Raw genomic sequence first — 20,115 nt, 5'->3', positions numbered from 1 at the left:
TGCGGTGAATTGTTCTAGATGAGGCCGGGTGTGCCGCTGTGTTCGATGAAGGAGTTGAGACCTCGTGGTTAGTTGAAAAATGCTGCTGGATCGGTTTGTGGTGAAGTCTTCTGTAATGATGTGTCAGCGGAGTTGAGATCCATATGCAGCTTTTAATAACAATAAATGTAGTAATACAGACAGGCAGGGGTCAATCACCAGCAACAGTAATATCCAAGGTAATCCAGAGAGGTAGACAATAAACAGGCAAGAGGTCAGGGCAGGCGGCAGACAATCACAGGTTATATCCAGGTAAACAAGGCAAAAATAGTAGGCAGGCAGCAATGGGTCAAAACAGGGTGAACAGTCCAGGATCATACACAGGTAATGCAATAAACACAGAGAACGCTCAGAAATGTCAGCCAGGGCAAAACAAGACTTCGCAATGATAGAGAGTGAGAGTGAGACTTAAATAGCTGAGTAAATGAGAAACAGCTGAGCAGGTAAATAGTGACAGTTATGGGGATTATGGGAAATGGAGAGAAAAGTCAATTCCCTAGGTGATGGAGCCCTCTGGTGGTGAGCGGGAGGAACAACAAAGGCGGGATTCATGAAGACAATTAGAGAGATTCGAGTCAAATCTTTAATTTGATTCCTTTGAACTGAACAAAAGATTCAAAAAGTGGTCTGAATGATTCATTATGTGAATCACAAATCTGAATCAATATCACAAGCCAAGCGCGCGTCAGATTACGTGTTCCGTCGTCTGTCTCCTCTGGGGAAGACAAGAAACTGCTCATGTGAGTTAATTTATTTTTTATTTTTTCGACTAATTAATTTGATAAGTTTAGGCTTAAACATTATGAAAGCTGTTAAATAATGAAGTTATGTGCGATCAGTCTCCCGCCTTTTCAGGAGACCTGTTCAAATAAAAGTCAATCACATGCATTTACATTTTACATTTAAGCAAGGTATGATGTTTATGAATAATTACCAGCACTCAAGAAAATGTCCAACAATATTTCTTTTTTATATTTTATGAAGATGTGAATGGCCTTTGCCTAAGCAAAACTAGTTTTCTGGTGGTTGCTAAAGTGTTATATTTGCTTTGTAGCACATTTATGCTACAGTATGTGGTAACTAGGGATTTCTGGATGGTTGCTAGCGCATGCTATGCAGTTATCAAGGTGATCTGCTGTGTGTTTTGCTGCACTGCTACAGTATGTCGTTGCCAAGTTGTTTTCTGTGTTTTTAGCACATAGTTTTGCAGTTGATGGTGTTCTAGGTGGTTGTCGCTATGCTAGTAAGTTGTTTTAACTGTTTCAGCACATTGCTATGTAGTTAGTTGCCAGTGTGTTATGGGTGATTGCTTATTGGCTCCATAATCCCATAAATATGATCATTCTGATATGACTTGAATGCGCCATTAAAGGGATAATTCTTAAAAAATCTTTTCTTGTAGAAGTATTAAAAAAACGAAAGGCATCACAAAGACTATATTTCTGCAGGAAAGACTGAATAATCATAGCACATTTTGAAAGTGCTATTGCTTTCTTTGAGGATCTGTCAAGCCATGGGCACATCACACAGTTAAAATCCCGACCTAGAATTAATGAGCAAGAGTGAAGATTAGGTATGCATGACAAAAAAAATAAATAAATAAATAAATAAAAGCAACATCATAATTAGGTGCATAGACATTTGCGAGAATTAGGGAGGTTCCCGTGATAACATATCCGCCTTCGTGATCTGCAATAACTTGTGATACTACAAAGGGGGTAGATTTATGCACCAAAATGCCACAACCCCTGGACTTGGAGTGAAAATGTGAATGATAAACTTGCCCCAACCAGTGATTTTTCAATCTAAAATGGTCTGAAGAACAAAAGGCGAGTCTCTTGAAGAAATACAAAGTTTGCCTTCAGTTTTTTAAGATGGTTCAACACCTTATGTTTAGCTGGATTATTCAGACCTTTACAGGTCCAGCTAACACATCTCACCAAGTCAGCACTATCATCTTTAGCCTGGCTACCCATCATTATCAAAATATGAGGAAAAAGGGAGACCAATTAAAGTTGTAATTACGAAACCCAAGAAAGCATGAAGACAATACTTACTCAAAGAAAATATGACTAATAAGCATCAATTAGATCTTGAGTTACTTGATAAAAGAAAAAAGAAAAACACACTACAAGAACCCCAACACTTCAAAGACTGACCAACCAATGAACAAAACTAGAGGGTATTAATACACAAGGAACTAATGAGGGAATGGAAGGCAGGTGCGGATGATGATAAACAGATGGAAGTGATGAGGGCAGTGAAACATGGGAGATGTAGTCCAGGGGAAAACTTAAAAATAAGAGTCCTTGAAGAACATGAGGGAGACTGTGCCAATATCTTAATATAGAATAATACAAAGTACCAATAAAATCAGATATGTATGTTTAACCACACAATCAACAAAAGTGCTGTCAGTGTCAACCGTCCTGAAAGAAAGGAAATTGGATATTAAGTCCCAATATCTAAGGATACAACATAAAATCCAAAACCCGGCATACATTGTACCCATTTACTCAAGCTGCTGTCGGAGTATCAAACTTGTGTTCGACGCTGTTCTGCGTGATTCTGAAACAGTAAGACCCTTCAACCCATACTTCACCTCAGGCAAAGTCCTCAGCAGTCGTTTCACCTCACAATATGCAGCTTGCTTCTTAGCGATTTCAAGAGGAAAATCCGGGAAAATTAACACAGTTTTGTCCTTGAATTTGAGCTGTTAGCCTGGCTCACCTTTCGCAGAATATCCTCTTTAACATTATAATGATGAAAACAAATCACGAAAGCATGCAGTCGGCTACATTCTGCTGGTTTCGGTACGAGTTTACAATGGGCACGAGCAAGGAGCGGAGGTTCAGGGAGGTCGAATATGTCAGCCAATGCTTCTGCCATGAACTTCATTGGTTGTGGGCCTTCCAGACCTTCTGGGATTCCCACCAGATGGAGGTAACTTCTTTGAAAACAGCAAGTCAATGCATTTAGCTTGTAATGCAGTTACCTCTTTCTGAAGAGAAACAATAGTAGGCTTGAGTGAGTGCAGACTGGTTGTCCAATCTGAGGCAGCAGTCTCTAGGCTAGTTATGCGATCATCTTGGGTTTTAACATCCGATTTCAAGGATGAGAGTGTAATTCCGCTACTAGCAGCTGCCGGATCAGCCTTCTTTTGTCGTTGGGCTTTCGTAGACATGGTATCAACCCGGATAAAAGCAAAAAATCTGGCACAGATGCAAAAGATAGCGCTGTATCTGGTATTGAGGCACATTTTAAAGGATGGTTTGCAGAGCTCCCGACTTTATGACTTCACATGGCAGACGCTAAACCGTAAGTCTCCACATTATAATTATTTTACTAGTAGTCTCCTAATCTAACCAGCTGACAAGTACACAAAACCACTCCAAAACCAGTCTGACCAGCCTGGGACACTGGCTAACAATATTAAGCTGATTTGAGGTGATTTTATTTTTAAGCAGATAAATCACACAAACAAATAAAAACAAACTTGAGCAGTAATATTTAATCTTAAAAGGATAAAGGTCTATGACATACTGGACAGAGTGATTTCAACCTTAAAACAGATCTGGGAGGCCCTTGAGACTCCTTTCCTGTTTACAGGATATGACGATGATATGCAGTCCCCAACGACATTGTCAGGGACTTAAAAGGTTTTAAGGAGTTGGGATAAAATACAGTTGAGAAAGCTTTTTTCTCAAATTTATCTCAGTACAGGATAGTTTTGAGTTTGAAAAAATGCTTGGAAGCTACCATCATTTAATAGATATGTCCAAGACTGACACTTCGTTTATTTTATTTGTATGCACACAGCAATGTAAGATGAATTCAGCACGTCTACTCACCTATTGTCAGCTTTTCCCATTTTCTCATAATACTGTATGCTGCAGTATGCGGTTTTCAGCTGCTATTCATTGTGCAGTATACTGTACAGTAGATTCATATCAAACAGCTGTATTTAAGTTGGCATTGCTTGTAATCTGTGCCAAAATGTTTACCTTTTACCTTTACTTTAAATGTCTACAATATTTTGTGTGTATGTGTGGATAGTTCTGGAGTGTCTTTTCCTTGTTCTTGCCACGATGAAACCTCCTGGACCAATAAAATGCAAACTGTAGGTGACATGCTAAAGTCATTGGGATACACAAATCAGCACATGTGAGGGTGTCAACACATCGAAAAAGGTTTTATCAACTGGAATTAAACACCAACAGATGAAGAATTAGAATTAACTAGAAAAATAACTTTCATAAAGACAAAAGGAGCTTTTCCATCAGGAGGAACAGTACTGAGCATGGTAAGATATGGTACCAGCAGCATTTCCATTAGAACACAGTTTGGTACCGTATTAAAGACAGAACAACCATTCTGGCTTTAGTGACATAGTGACTCACAACTGGCAACTTGTCAGTTATTTCCTTTCTAATCCTGATTTCACACCACCACAATTAAAAAAGAAAACCAAACTATGTCAATTCTTGAATTTATTAAGTTTACCTGAGCCTGGGGGTTCACGTGACGCCATGCGAGAGACAGACGTGTGAATGACGAGCTCTGCAAACTTTGCTAGTTTTTTAATTATTTTTATGTTGTGATCCGGTGAGATTCAATACACCCAATTACATACTTGCTCTTTGAGGTAAACATGGCAAAGAAGTCAAAATCCTCAAGACTCTGGAGACATTAAAAGACACTTACGTGTTCAAGCTGAGGCCTCTGACGGGACTGCGAGACGGGGACTCGATTTGGACTGCATGTCGGGAGCAGATATTCAGCATCAGTTGTCCAACATGTCAGTGATGCTGACGAAGGTTCTTGCTGACTTGGAAGATCTCGCTGTAATACGTTGATTGATTACAGCGATGGAAACAAAATTCTCCGAGTTGTTTACAAGAGTGACAGAAGTTGAAAAACGAATCGATTATCTTGAGTCATCGGAAAGGGAATTAACCGCTAATCCGCCCGCATCCAAAACAGATTTGGAATTAATTTCGGAAAAACTGGAATATTTCGAAAATATGAGCCGAAGGAATAACATACGAATTGTTGGAATTCCTGAGCATGAAGAGGGCAGAGATATGGTGAAATTCCTGGACGAGTTTTTCCCGAGTCTGCTCGACATAACAGGCCACAAGCTGGAAATCGAGTGAGCTCACAGAGTGCCAGCTCACAGATCTGCTGAGGGAGATGCATTCTGGCCAAATTTCTGAGATCATCCGATAAAAATCTTGTGTTGCGCCAGGCGAGGAGCAAAGGGAAGCTTTCTTGGAAGAACCATAATATTTTCTTGTTCCCAGACTTTGCGAATTCCACAAGAGAGAAACGCGATCGGTTCAAGGAATGCAAGAAACTCTTACATCAGAAAAAGATCTCGTTTGCTTTGATGTTCCCAGCCAAACTGAGAATAGAAACGAAGAATGGTCGCAAAGTATTTACTTGTCCAAAACAGGCACTCTCCTTTATAAATACATTGGAGTAAGCCATTTGATGTTTCTTATATTAGTGGACTGACTCGCAGTTCAGGGACTCTATTATCTGAGGAAGCTGGGTGCCATTTTTGTTTCTTTTTGTGTTGACTCCGCCTAGCGGCTGGAGTTTGTTTTATGGCATGACTCCAAGAAACTTTTGCATTGACGGAAGATTTTTTTGTTACACTGAAGTTTCCGGCCAGATCGAGAATGAACACTTTGGATGACCACAAAATATCTATATGCTCACATAAAGGACGTCTTTTATAAAGTTGATGGGCTGAGTAAGTTTTGAGCAAGTAAAAAAGCTTTTTTACAGATCTTGAAGGGATGTTGCAAGCCGCTGGCACCCCTCATGATATAATTTTGCGAGGAGACTTTAATCTTTTGATGGACTCAGTCCTTGATCATAGTGAAGCAAAAGTGTGTAAGCCCCCTAGAGCAACATTGACACTTCACAGTATGTGTAAAAATCTTGGTCTTACAGATATTTGGAGACTTCTGAACCCATCTGGTAGAGACTACACATTTTTTTCATCAGTCCATAAGATTTATTCTAGAATAGATTTTTTTTTTATATCCAAATCCCTCATTTAATCTGTTGCTGATTGCTCAATTGGAAATATCTTAGTCTCAGATCACGCCCTAGTGAGTTTAGAGATGTTGCCACATATAGAGAAAAATAAATCATATAGTTGGCGCCTTAATGTGTCCCTTTTGCAAAATCCTGATTTCCAACAAATGCTAAAGGCTGAAATCAGTGTCTATATGGAGACCAACTGGACCTCAGTATCCTCTGTGGGCGTGGCTTGGGAGGCACATAAGGCAGTTCTTAGGGGTCGGATCATACAGTATGCCTCATTCACCAAAAAATCCAAAGCACAAGAACTTGTGGAGTTGGAAGGAAATATTAAAAGTGCCGAGGTAGAACTGAAGCACCGTATGTCATCTGATGGCCTCAGAGAATTGACCCGATTGAAATATAGATATAATACTATTTTGTCACGGAAAGAGGAGTTTTGGTTACTCAGGGCAAGACAGTCATACTTTGAGTTGGGGGACAAAGCAGGAAAACTTTTGGCTAGATATATAAAGCAGAGAGAGTCTTTTTCTGCCATTCCCTCAGTGAAATCTACTGGTGGTGAAATATTTACCTCAAAGAATTACATTCTTTAATGCTTTTAAAGAATTCTACTTTGATCTTTATAGTTCCACATCTTCGTCTACTGATGAGGATATTAGGAACTTTGTGGAACCATTATATCTTCCTAAACTGACGACTGAGCAAAGGATTTCTCTTGATTCTGAGATAAACTTGAAGTAGCTTGATGAGGTAATTAAGGCCCTGCCAACAGGCAAGGCTCCGGGGCCTGATGGCTTTGCTGCTGAGTTTTTCAAATCTTATGCTACAGAACTGGCTCCACTTTTGTTAGAAGTTTATACAGAATCATTAAAGAATGGAAAGCTTCCACCAACCATGACACAAGCCCGGATCAGTCTGATTCTTAAAAAGGACAAAGATCCAAGCGAGTGTAAAAGTTACTGTCCAATTTCCCTGATCCAGTTAGACGTAAAAATTTTGTCAAAAATTCTGGCTAATCGATTAAGTAAAGTTATGAAATCACTTATACATATAGATCAGGTGGGGTTTATTCGGGGCCATAGCTCTTCTGATAACATTAGGTGTCTCATCAATATCATGTGGTCAGTAGCGAATGATCAGACTCCGGTTGCTGCCATCTCACTGGTAGAATGGGATTATCTTTTTAAGATTTTGGAAATGTATGGGTTCGGGAATACTTTTATTAGTTGGATTAAGCTACTTTATAGACACCCTGTAGCGGCGGTACAAACAAACGGATTAATTTCAGATTTTTTTACTCTGGATAGGGGCACCCGGCAGGGTTGCCCTCTTTCCCCATTATTGTTCTGTCTTGCCCTGGAACCATTAGCAGCCGCGATAAGAAAGGAGGATGAATTTCCAGGGGTGATTGCGGGAGGTGTAGCGCATAAGCTTCTGCTTTACGCAGATGATATTTTATTATTCGTCCCCGACCCTACTAGATCTATGCCTTGCCTCCACATAATTATGAATTCCTTTTCCAAGTTCTCAGGATACAGAGTCAATTGGTCTAAATCCGAAGCTTTGGCTTTGACAGCGTACTGACCAGTAACGGCTTTTCAGCCGGGCACCTTCCAGTGGCCCAAACAGGGAATTAAGTATTTGGGAATTTTTTTCCCAGCAAATTTGTCTGATTTAGTCAGAGTTAATTTTGATCCCTTAATAAAGAGGTTTTTGAATGATGTGGACAGGTGGGCTTCATTACATTTATCGATGATTGGGAAGGTTAATGTTTTTAAAATGAATTGTATTCCAAAATTCAACTACCTGCTACAGTCTCTCCCTGTAGATGTCCCCCTCTCTTATTTCAAGCAATTTGATAGCATAGTGAAGTCCTTTATTTGGAATGGTAAGCGTCCCATGTTAAATTTCAATAAGTTACATAGGCCGATTGACAATGGTGGGTTAGGCCTACCCAAGATTTTGTTTTATTATTATGCATTTGGTCTTAGACATTTGGCTCATTGGTTGCTTCCACCTGAGAGAGCCCCTCCCTGGTTTTGTATTGAAAAGGAAGTTCTTGCCCCATCTCATCACTGCAAAGCCTTTCGATCAAACTAGCTGGAGAGGTTAAGTCGCACCCATTATTTTGCATTTGCACTCGATATGGACATAAGTGTCCAGAGTGTTTAATTCGGATATTTATTTAAACGTAGCCTCGAGCATATGGCTGAACCCTAAACTATGTATTAATAAGTCCCCTTTCTGTTGGTCAGATTGGATTGTGAGGGGGGTTAATGCACTCGGTGACCTATATGAGGGTGGAGTATTGAGACCTTTTGAAAATTTGGTTCAACATTTTGGCATTCCCAGATCTCAGTTTTATAAGTATTTACAGCTTCGCCACCTACTCTGCACTGTTTTTGGGAGTGGCACGCACCCCCATAAGCGGCGGATACTCTGGGAGTGGTGATTGCTGCTTTTGGGAAGGGTCATGAGGCATCAGTGTATTACTCCCTGCTAATTCAGAGTCTGGGGGACGGAACTTTGAATTCTCTCAAAAGATTATGGGAGAAAGATCTAAACTTGACATTGGGGGAGGGGGTGTGGGCTAGGATCCTAAAAATGTCAAGTCTGCATCTAGAGATGCAAGGTTTTAAAAATTTAAGATTTTGCATCGATTTTATTGGACCCCCTCTAGATTGTATAGGCTTGGTCTTAAAGACACTCCCACCTGCTGGTGATGCCAATCAGAAGACGGGGACACAACCCATGTTTTTTGGGGATGTGTTGGGATCCAGGAGTTTGGGATGAGGGTTCAGAGCATTGTGTGTGATGTAGTGGACACTCAGTTTTGGTTTTGCCCCAGCCTGTGTATTTTGAGTGATGGGGTGGTCCTGAATATAGATGATAAATATATAAAAAGCTGGGTCCTAACCAGCATGATGATTGGCAGACAGGTAATTCTCAAGGGATGGAAGTCAACTGATGCGCCCTCATTTCATGAGTGGTCTACCGAGATGGGCAGGGTAGCAGCATTTGAGGAGACGGCATGTAGAAGACTAGGCAACCTGGATTTGTACATCAGGAAATGGGGCAGCTATTTAGCCTTTTTGGAAGGCTCTCGGGGAGGGGCAGTGGAGAGAGACTAGTGTTTTTGTGTGGTTTTTTTTATGTTTCTAAACATTTTCTGCTGTTTTATTGTCTATATGTGTGTCTTTGTCAGATGGCTTTTGACCACTGGGGTGCTCATTTGTGTCGGGTGGGGGTGGGGGGTTAATGTTCGGGGGGAAATTTGTGATTTCATGTGGTTTGAGTCTGCATTTTCTGTCTATTTGATTTGCTGCATGGAATCAATAAAAATTGTTAATAACAAAAAAAATAAAAAACATACATGAATGTGGTCAAAAATGCATGTAACCACGTCCATTTGAGGTGTAAACACTAATCCATCCTGAATGCATCCCGGACAGCAGTGACACGCCACCCCCCTCACCTGTCAATCAACCGCTGCACTAAAACAAGAGTTTAAACTTTGCCGGTTACGAGCAGTTTAAAAGGAACTAACCGTCCGATCTGAAAATGTAAAAAAGCAGATACAAACACTAACATGAGAACTTCACAGATCTTCTTCAGTGTGTCTGATATCAACATGCAGGGACACTTATGAAAAGCACGAACACCTGCAGCTCAGGTTAATAGATTTAATCTACTAAAATAATGGATAATTCTGCTCAAAATGTTGCTGTGAGGATGGGGGTGTGGTCGTGTGTTTGTCTGCGGGAGAGGGAGAGTGGTAAAGCTCGTCACCTATACTGTCATTTTTATTAACACCTGTCTCTTGTTATAGTGATGGTGGAGGGAGACCTGAAAAGGCAGACAAAGCACATCAGTCGGCAGAAAGAGAGGGACCAGAGAGAAACTGTTCCTGCATGAGCGACAAGAATGCTTGACTCGTTTGTGTGTGTTTATTTGGCCACTGAGTGCCTTTTTGTTTGAGTTTTGTGAATGACGCTGAAGAGTAATAAAAAAAAAGGGGATACATATCAAGCTTTGGTGGATTCGGGTTGTACTCAAACCTCTATCCACCAACACTTGGTGCAAGGCGGGGCATTGGGTACGAATAAACGGGTAAGTGTGCGGTGTGTGCACAGGGATATTCACAGGTATCTGGTGGTTACCACTAAGATGCTATTTAGGGGGAAAAAGCATAGAGTAGTGGCTGCAGTTAATTCCCACCTCACCCATCCACTGATTTTGGGAACTAATTGGCCTGATTTTAGGAATTTATTAAGGGAAATATTTGTGGATGGGTCCTGTAAAATGTTGTCTCGGTGTGACGTGCAATGCTATGGCTGGGGAGGTGGTGCCAGGGCCGTCTACGTCTGCTCTGCATCAAGGTGATGCAAGAGGGGCAATTCCTGTTCTCAGGGGGTTCCCTGAGGGGGATTTCCCTCTAGAGCAGTCAGTAATGAGTCCCTCAAACACACGTTTGGCCAAGTGAAAGTCATCGATGGTCAACAGCTCCAGCCTGACGTCACACTCACATACCCATATTTTTCAATTATTAAAGATCAGTTGTACTGATTGACACAGGACACCCGAACAAAAGAAAATACAACACAATTTTTAGTACCGAAGAGCAGTCGGGAAACCCTCTCCAGGCGGCTCACCATAATCCAATGGCTGGCCATCTAGGTCACGAGAAATCGCTTAACCAATTAATGGCCCGTTTTCTTTTGGCCAGGCATTCACGGGGACGTTCGCAAGTGGTGTGCTGCATGCCGTGAATGTCAGTTGGTGAATCCACCGGCCACCCCAAAAGCACTATTGCGCCCTCTACCGCTAATTGAGTTCCCCTTCGAAAGAATTAGCATGGACCTCGTCGGGCCATTAGAACGGACCGCATGCGGGCATGGCTTTGTATTAGTTCTGGTGGACTATGCAACGTGATATCTGGAAGCAGTACCCCTGCGCAACATCTCGTCTCATAGTGTTGCGGAGGCACTCTTCAGAATAATCTCCCGAGTGGGGATTCCAAAAGAAATCCTCACTGATCTAGGCATTACATTTATGTCACGAACACTACACAAACTGTACAAATTGTTACATTTTAAATCGATTTACACCAGTGTTTACCACCCACAAACAGATGGGTTGGTGGAACGATTAAATAAAACCTTAAAAAATATGATTCGTAAGTTCATCCACAAGGACGCTAGAAATTGGGATAAATGGCTCAAACCCGTTATTTGTAGTGCGAGAGGTCCCACAAGCCTTCTCAGGGTTTTCCCCATTCGAGCTGCTGTATGGGTGTCAACCGCGCTGCATGCTTGATGTGATGTGGGAAGCTTGGGAGGAGGGACCTTCAAACAGTAAAAATTAAATTCAGTACGTTCAGGAATGTCAAAGCCGACTGTATGACAGGGGCACTCGACTACAGGAATTCACACCGGGAGATAAAGTGCTTGTATTACTGCCCACCTCATGCTCTAAATTACTCGCCAAGTGTAAAGGGTCATTAGAGATCACACGGCTCGATTATGAGGTTAGGCGAATGGACAGGGGCGGGGCGCATCAAATTTACCACCTCAACCCCCTAAAATCATGGAGGGAGGCAGTCCTTGTGGCCTTGGTGACGGTAGTTCCGGAGAGGGTGGAGGTCGGGCCAGAGGCGACTCTCAAACCAAATTCATTCACCCCAGTCCCATGTGGAGACCACTGCTCACCGTCGCAGCTCACAGACGTGGCCAAGTTGCAAGCGGAATTTGCGGACATATTCTCGCCTCTCCCCGGTCGCAAGAACCTCATAGAACACCATATCTAAACCACCCCGGGGATGGTGGTTTGTAGTCGCCCCTACCGCCTTCCTGAACACAAGAAAAAGGTTGTTCAGGAAGAATTAGAGGCAATGCTCGAGATGGGCGTAATAGAAGAGTCGCACAGCGATTGGGCCAGCCCGGTGGTTCTGGTACCTAAGAGCAACGGGAAGGTCCGGTTCTGTGTAGACTATCGTAAAGTCAATGTGGTGTCCAAATTTTATGCGTACCCAATGCCTCGGATTGACGAGTTGCTCGATCGGTTGGGAGTGGCTCAATCTTATTCAACACTTGATTTATCAAAGGGTTATTGGTAGATCCTTTTAACTCCAATCTCCCGAGAAAAAAACAGCTTTTTCCACACTGTTCGGCTTACACCAATTTGTAACTCTTCCATTTGGTTTGCTCGGGGCCCTGGCCATGTTTCAGCGTCTCATGGACAAAATTCTCAGACCGCATACAGCATATGCCGCCGCATATTTAGATCATATTATTAGAACCCCGATATTATCGGCTGATATTAGCCTTTCACCAATATATCAGTATCGGCATATATGTTTACCGATATGTGCAGATATGAAAACATTTTTTCAGAACACATAATGCAAAAACCAATGCTTGAATTGGTATCATAATGTAGTTTGTCCAGCAGAGCGCACTCCAACTCCACTGTTTACAGAGCTGAGCTGACGGTGGCTCTGCAGACAGGGTGGAGTTAAGCGGTGTGGTGTCTTCTCGGTAAGTTGCTAACTAATTTGTGAAATACATACTGGAAAGTTAATAAACAATGACCCCATCATTTTCCCTTTTCAATATAACTAATATAACATTAACCCTGTCCCTGACAACCATTTCACTCATGTTTATCACATCTGTTTACTGTTCACCATCTATAGTTTGTCAGTACAGTCAGAAATGTAGCAGATTGAAATGTAAGCATCAGAACATCTTTTTGCAGCTCAGAAGACAACGGTGCGGTGGTGGATTGTGTCTGTTGAGTGTTGAATTCACACTACGTTGTTACCTAGTTGGTGAGACACAATGCTGGAAAGTAAATAAAGTCCATCTTTTACTCTATGTGACAACAAGCTTATAGCTAACTAGCTAACTATGTAGCTACTTTCACTGCTTGTCAGCTGAGCGGAAGCTAATGTGTAAACATGTATTCACCAAACATTTTGTTCAGGATTCACTGTTTGGTACCGAACCTTCAACCGAACAATTCCAGTCATTGCATTTATAAAATGTAATATTCAAAAGTCTGGTTTTCCACCGTTGAAAGTTTCCCCTGAACTTGTATAGCAGAATATGGTGTAACACCACTGCCGCTGTTTAATTCTTGACTCGGCAGGTGTAAATGCTTCTTGTTTTACAACCTGCCCCTAATTGACTGGCAGTATTAAAATAGTCAGCATTTGACTGATGTTTATTTAGCTATTTATTTTATTTTTATTTATTCTTTATTTTAATGGTCAGCATTTGACTGATACTAAACATACAGTACTGATGTTTATTTAGCTATTTATTTTATCTGAATTTATTCTTTATTTAAATGGCCAGCAATTGACTGATACTAAACAGTACTGATGTTTATTTAGCTATTTATTGTATTTTTATTTATTCTTTATTTTCTCAGTGTTAATTTCTAGAATTTGTTGACAATGTATAATAATAATGTAAAATATTCTTTGATAAAAATATTTAAGAAAGCAGCCTTCTGAGTACCTTTGCATAGTCATGTCGGTGCAAAATCGGTGAACAATCGACATAGAAAAGGTCTGTTTTCATTCCAGCTCAAAAATTAACTATATCGGCCACCATATCGGTAATCGGTGAATTTTCCCCCTCTAAAATCGGTATCGGTCTCAGAAATCCCATATTGGTCGGGCTCTAGATATTATTATTCATAGTAATAACTGGCGGTGGCACATGCAACATCTGAGAGCTGTCCTGAGATCGCTGCGACGGGTGGGACTCATGGCCAAGAAGTGTGCAATTGGGCGGGTGGAAGTTCAGTATCTGGGGTTCCACTTTGGTCACAGGCAGGTGCGACCCCAGGTTAACAAAACCGCAGCGATCGTGGCCTGCCAGAGGACCAAGACCAAAAAGGAGGTAAGACAGTTTCTGGGGCTGCCTGGCTACTATCAAATGTTTGTGCCTAGTTACTCTGACATCACCAACCCGTTGACTGATCTTACTATAAAGGGGGCCACCGATCCGGTCCAGTGGACGGAGTCGTGCCAACAGGATTTCCTAAAAGTCTGCGCTTTGTGGGGGGCCACTTTTACATGCTCCTAACTTCTCTCTCCCCTTTATTTTGCAGACGGATGCATCCGACATGGGGTTGGGGGTGGTGCTCTTGCAGGAGGTGGGAGGGGAGGAACGGCCGGTACTGTTCATGATCTCCTTGAGGGAGACAAAGTACAGTACCATCGAGAAGGAGTGTCTTGCGATCAAGTGGGCTGTCCTCACCCTCTGCTACTACCTGCTGGGGCAGGCCTTCACCCTCTGCTTAGATCACACCCCACTCCAATGGCTCCACCGCATGAAAGATATCAATGTGCGGATCACCCGTTGGTACCTGGCACTTCACCCATTTAAATTTGAGGTGATCCACAGACTGGGGGCGCAGATGGCTGTGGCTGACTTTCTCTCCAGAAAAGGGGGGGGGGGGGGGGTTGGGGGTGGGTGCAGTTGGCAGGCCGGATGTTGCCCAGGCCTGAGTCGGGCGGTGGGGGTATGTGGGGATGGGGACGTGGTCGTGTGTCTGTCTGCGGGAGAGGGAGAGTGGTAAAGCTCATCACCCGGGCTGTCATTATCATTAATACCTGTCTCTCGTTATAGTGATGGCAGAGGGAGACCTGAAAAGGCCGACAAAGCACATCATTCGGCAGAAAGAGAGGGACCAGAGAGAAACTGTTCCTGTGTGTGTGACAAGACTGCTTGACTCGTTTGTGTATGTTTATTTAGCCACTGAGTGCCCTTTTTTTGGAGTTTTGTGAACGACGCTGTAGAGTAATAAAATACTCACGTTGACTGTTTCTGCTGCCTCCTGACTCCTCCATTTGCCCATAAAATACGAATGCTGTTCCAGTTGTGTTTATTCATAGATTAAATTTCAGATACATCTGGGAGAAATAGAACGCCATTTTTTTTGCGCTTTCTTTGTCTTTTCTGACTTTGTTGCGTATTAATGTCATGCCGTAACACACTGACATAGTGATTGATGTATGTCGTCATGAGGCAGAGTCCCTCCCCTCTAAATCTGATCACAAGTGGTCATAGGAGACGCATTTAAATGACCAGGTGTAAACAGCGATGTGTCCCACCTGACCACATGTGATCGGATCACTCGAGATGCATCTTAATATCAGCACAATATGCGTGTTCAGATCTAGGTCAGATGACCAGATGTCAGAAACATATCAGATTTAGAACAACATTTGAATAGTGCTGGTTACTGATACAGATTTCCCAATTTAATTGGATTCCGATTAACAAGCTTACGATTCGATTTGATTCAATATTGATTCATATGGGTTTATTTCAGTTATAATGTCCTTTTTGCTTACATATAAAATAAATGATCTCCCAGCTAATGCTGTTAATTATACAGGTGAACTTTTAGCTAGGTACATTAGGAAAATATTAATTTTACAAATTATATTTTATCACTTTTTCATAATTTTAGTCAAATTTTGGCTTTTTAAAAATGAACAAATAAATGTATTCAATCAATAAATACGATATTATATTTCATATATTACTTTTGTTACATATTTATTGTTAAATTGCATAATTTGTACTATTTACAATTATTTACATTGATTTGTTGAACACATGCTAAAACCGGAGCTGTCTCTTTAACAAAAAACTGAATTTCTGTAAACAGCACCTTTAAATGAGCACACGTTAACTAGAGAGGACTCGACTGGCTTTACCTCATCTGTGCGATGCATGATTAGAATTAAATAAAAAACAATTTAGTTGTTTTTGATCAACAACTGACTGTAAAGAACAGAAAGGATATTCAAAGAAACAATATTTAATGACAAATGGGTTCTCGTCTTGGAAATTTTACTCTCAACATGCTGTGAAAGGATCTCGCTGCTGAACACTTCACGACTAAACTACACAATTACTGGTGAGTGAAATGTAAACATTTACCAGCCAGTTGCCAAATATATTCACATCAGTCGTATAGCGCAAAATTTGGTTTCAAATGCGAGAGATTTCCTCTCATTGAAGTAGACGGTTGCGCATTGAGTGAAAGATTGATCTTGGGATTTAAGAATCGACCGTTCAAATGAAGATTGCGATTAATCGGAAAAACAATATTTTTACCCACCCCTACATTTGAAAGTGGCCCAAATCGGGAAAAAAATCCAATCTCACAAATGTTTTTGCTGCTTACACACATGCAATAAGATCCAATCTCATCTGCAATGAGACACCTGCACAAAAAAATCTGAATTTAAATGACCCTCGATTCTTAATGCAAAGACTCAATATCAGTCCTTATACTTCACTCAGTCTGAGGTTCTTCTTTGTTTCTAAAATATATTTTTGAATGTTCAATATCCATTGTGCAGCATTCTGGAAGGAGGTGAATAAAGGTTGCGGGGGTTTCAGAATGAATCAATATTTCCTGTCTGCTCTGGCATTTAATAGCCTGAATTATTGATCAAAGTCCATTAATCATTCTAAGACCCCAGCAGATGTCTTTAATTCCAATACAGAGGCTTTAGTCTGGAGTCAGAGTCCCTTCAGTTGACCTGAAAAAACTCTGTGAATGAAACTGCAGACACAGAGAAACACACAGGCACTTATTTATAATACAAAAAGTGTTTTGCTCTTGGCTGATGGCATATGGTGATTTGTTTATAATTTTCAATCAATTCTGACTGCCGTGTCCAAACCTAAAACAAGCCAATCTTGCAATTTCGACATAACCTCCTCTATGTTAACCAGCTAGATAACTTTACACATTTAAATCAGCAGAATTCACAACAATATTCAATATTCAATACATCACCCAAAGCCAAATGTTTAAAGCTGATGTAAACTGTATATTTTATTCAGTGTTAAAATGCTTAAAATGCAGAGAATAGCACAAGTAAGCTACTTTTTTTTATTATTTTACCTAAAAAAACAAAAAAGGCTTAGTGGCACTATCAAAACATTACTGTTTGTCTGAATGGCCAGTCAAGCCAGACACAGCATTATTTGCTTGACCAATGGTGTGAGTTTGAGGCAGGACTATCTTTTTGTACACCCAATGGCAAACAAGGCAAGTTTTCTGAACTCTTTGATATTTGAACCGCTAAACCACTAAACCATATCCACCCTCTTGGTACTTCTCTGACACCTAGAGTACTACCAGCTGTCTGTCTATGCAACAGGCTGACATAAACATTTCCATTTGTCTAGCTCTGTGTGTGTGATACTTACAGCAGCCCTTCTCATCACTCTTGTCAAAACAGTCTGGAAAGCCATCACACTGCCAGTTTCCAGAAATACATTTGCCATCTCCACACATGAAGTTTCCTGGTATGTTGCACTCTGTTGTAAAGTTATTCCCAGGAAGAAGCTGGCAATCTGAACAAAAGAGACAAATGTATTTATTAATGTATTACATAAAAGGTGAAATGAGGTGAAAAACTTTAGCAGAAAAACATTTGTTTAGCAATAACTATCTTCTCTCATGAATGTGTTAAAAGTTGAGAAGTTAGCTAAAGCTAAGAAGCTTAGAAGACAATGTGCTGAATTCCAGACAACCATACCATGTGGTGAATGTTTATGCCCTGAAAACCGCCTGCCTTTCACGTCACATCCATTCAAAGAAGTGTGCTCTTGTCTATGCAACAAAGACCTTAACTTAGTCTGTATTTTTTGGATCAGTATAAAACTGCTGGCAGTGTTAATTATTACACAGTTTTTTGTTTCAGTCTTAATTTTAGTCCTTTAAATCCTTTATATGTCATCATAATCATTTGTTTTAGTACATTTTTAAATGGCATTTTACAGAAATTAATAAAAATGTAATTTAGTTCATAATAATGTGAATGACAAAAATGTCAAACTGTAACAGACCAAGCTTTTGCCAAAGATTAAAACATTTTACAAAAAGTATAAACATTAATTAATTGAAAAACTAAATTCAACATGTGAAAACTGTGCTTGTTGTGAAAACCAGAGTTCCTTATATGTTGTCATGCTTAAATGAACATTCCCCAGTCAGCCCATTGTATTTACAATTCGGATTGGCAAAGTATTTAGTAAAGATGTTTGCCAGTAAAACTGAAACTACAAATGTTCTTGAATTCTGAGAATTTCTTTTAAAATACACTAGAACGATTCAGAACAACCATTACCCCAGTTGCAGCAATGCATACACTTTTGCACAGATTGTTTTTAAATGATACTGGACTTTAAAATTAAAATAGACAACAAAATATTTCCCCATGAATGTATGCAAATCTCAAGTTGTTTGTTTTTATTACTGCTTTATTTTCATGGCACATTATTTTACTAACATACAGATTTACTTGTTTAGCCTGCTGTCAAACTTAGAATTTTGTAAATGTTGATATTACTGCATAATTATTTTGTTTTTAATAAAATATATTGCATCACCACCATTATTCAAACCTCCTCATTCTATGTGTTTTAACTTTACAGTTTTATTGTAGCCAGCTATTTTAATCTTATCAAGGTTAACTTGGATCGTTCGATGAGACTGAAAAATGTCTGATGTGTGCGAAATGCAAACAGCTCTGCATTTATTTGTGCATTAATGTAGAAACTTAATTTAAAACAAAAAAAAAAAACAATCTGTGTTTTTGTGGATTGTATTGTGATTTTTGGTACATGTACAAACTTGATGATACAAAGAATAATTATTCAATTAATGCTGAGCTTTTTATGTTTGCACCCTGAATTGAAAATAATGTTTCAAGAGTTTCAAACAAGCCTATGTCCACCTGCCCATTATTCTAATTGAGACACTCTTCTGTAAAAAATGGTAAATGAACATTTCAGAGGTGTCTGTAACATGCAACTTTGTTCTTTTGCACCATGCAAATGCACTTCAATCCATGCTTCAGGAAAGTAGGAGTAATTCTCATGGGTCTACTGAAATGGTTCTTAATATGTTGAACTGGGTGATCTGACTGTTGTTCAGTGACCTTCAGCAGATACAAACACTCCATTATGTGCTGGACACTGAAGGTCTCATTACTAGTATTTTGAAAGTGGTTCCTTAAATATCATGGATGTTGCACCAATCTGGGCCTAAATGACACGATTTTATAGCACTAATAGCCACTACATAGATACAGAACAACTCAAAGAAACTGGACGAACACCGACGAGACAACAAACTACTTGTTCATAAGTTTGCTAGCGTCACAGGCCCGTTACTCAGAGCATTACTCAACTCATCTGTTTATCATTGTATCAAAAACTCGTTTTGGTTCACATATAGTAAACGTTTAAAAGGAAATGTCACCGATGGAACTAAACAAACGCGAGAAGCACACACATTTACGTCGCTTCACTAACCCGTTATTCATGCTACAGAAGTTGCTTTTAAGTTTGTGGGAAACTGCAACAGTTGCGATCATTTTAAATACACATTCAGTTTATGCTATGGCGCTAAAGATGGAGATCCAGAGAAACGGTGCATGAGGGCGTTGCGACTCACAGACTGAGCTGCCCGTTCCCGATCCCAGCAGAAAATACCAAAGCCACATTCTGCCAGTCCTCCTCATAATCCTTCAATGTGTCGGCCTTCACGTTTTCTCCCTTCACGTAATGTTCTTGTGCTGGGTTGAGGGAGTTTCGTTGGGACAGCCGTGTGAATTACTGTAGAGGAGGCGGGGAGGAGGTAAAGACACGCTGGTGTCGAGTTCACAGAGGAAGGCGGCGACATGTCCAAAGAGCGGAAAAGTCATGTGCAGCGATTTCAACAAAAATCGCGACAACAAACTGGATTGAGGAGTTGTCCTAGTTCAGAACTGCCCAAAAGATTATAGCTGTTTCTTACTTATCTCTATAACAAATTACTTATAACTATATAATAGATCAATAATTAATAATGATTCATGATGCTGTGTTCTAGGGGCACTTTTGGTCATGTTCTCCAAATTCATTAAACTTTAGAATATGAATTCCCATTATTGATCTCTCTTTGCATTTTTTTTCTTCATACATATTCACC

General features: G+C 40.4%; 1 protein-coding gene across 1 annotated transcript in view; it reads right to left on the bottom strand.

Annotated features, from left to right (window-relative positions):
- Positions 1-19,771, bottom strand: part of ldlrad3 (low density lipoprotein receptor class A domain containing 3) — a 55,170-nt gene extending 35,399 nt beyond the window's left edge. Inside the window, exons 1-2 of the mRNA XM_051692064.1 lie at positions 19,600-19,771; positions 17,346-17,492 (exon numbers count right to left, since the gene is read on the bottom strand). Coding sequence (XP_051548024.1) covers positions 17,346-17,492; positions 19,600-19,666 — 214 coding nt within the window. The 5' untranslated portion in view covers positions 19,667-19,771. The remainder of the gene's footprint in view (positions 1-17,345; positions 17,493-19,599) is intronic.
- Positions 19,772-20,115: the final 344 nt, after the last annotated feature.

The sequence above is a fragment of the Myxocyprinus asiaticus genome, chromosome 48 (assembly GCF_019703515.2).
Source record: "Myxocyprinus asiaticus isolate MX2 ecotype Aquarium Trade chromosome 48, UBuf_Myxa_2, whole genome shotgun sequence".
Taxonomy (NCBI): Eukaryota; Metazoa; Chordata; class Actinopteri; order Cypriniformes; family Catostomidae; genus Myxocyprinus; species Myxocyprinus asiaticus.
Note: the sequence above shows the minus strand (reverse complement) of the source record. Positions and strands in the feature narration are given on the sequence as shown.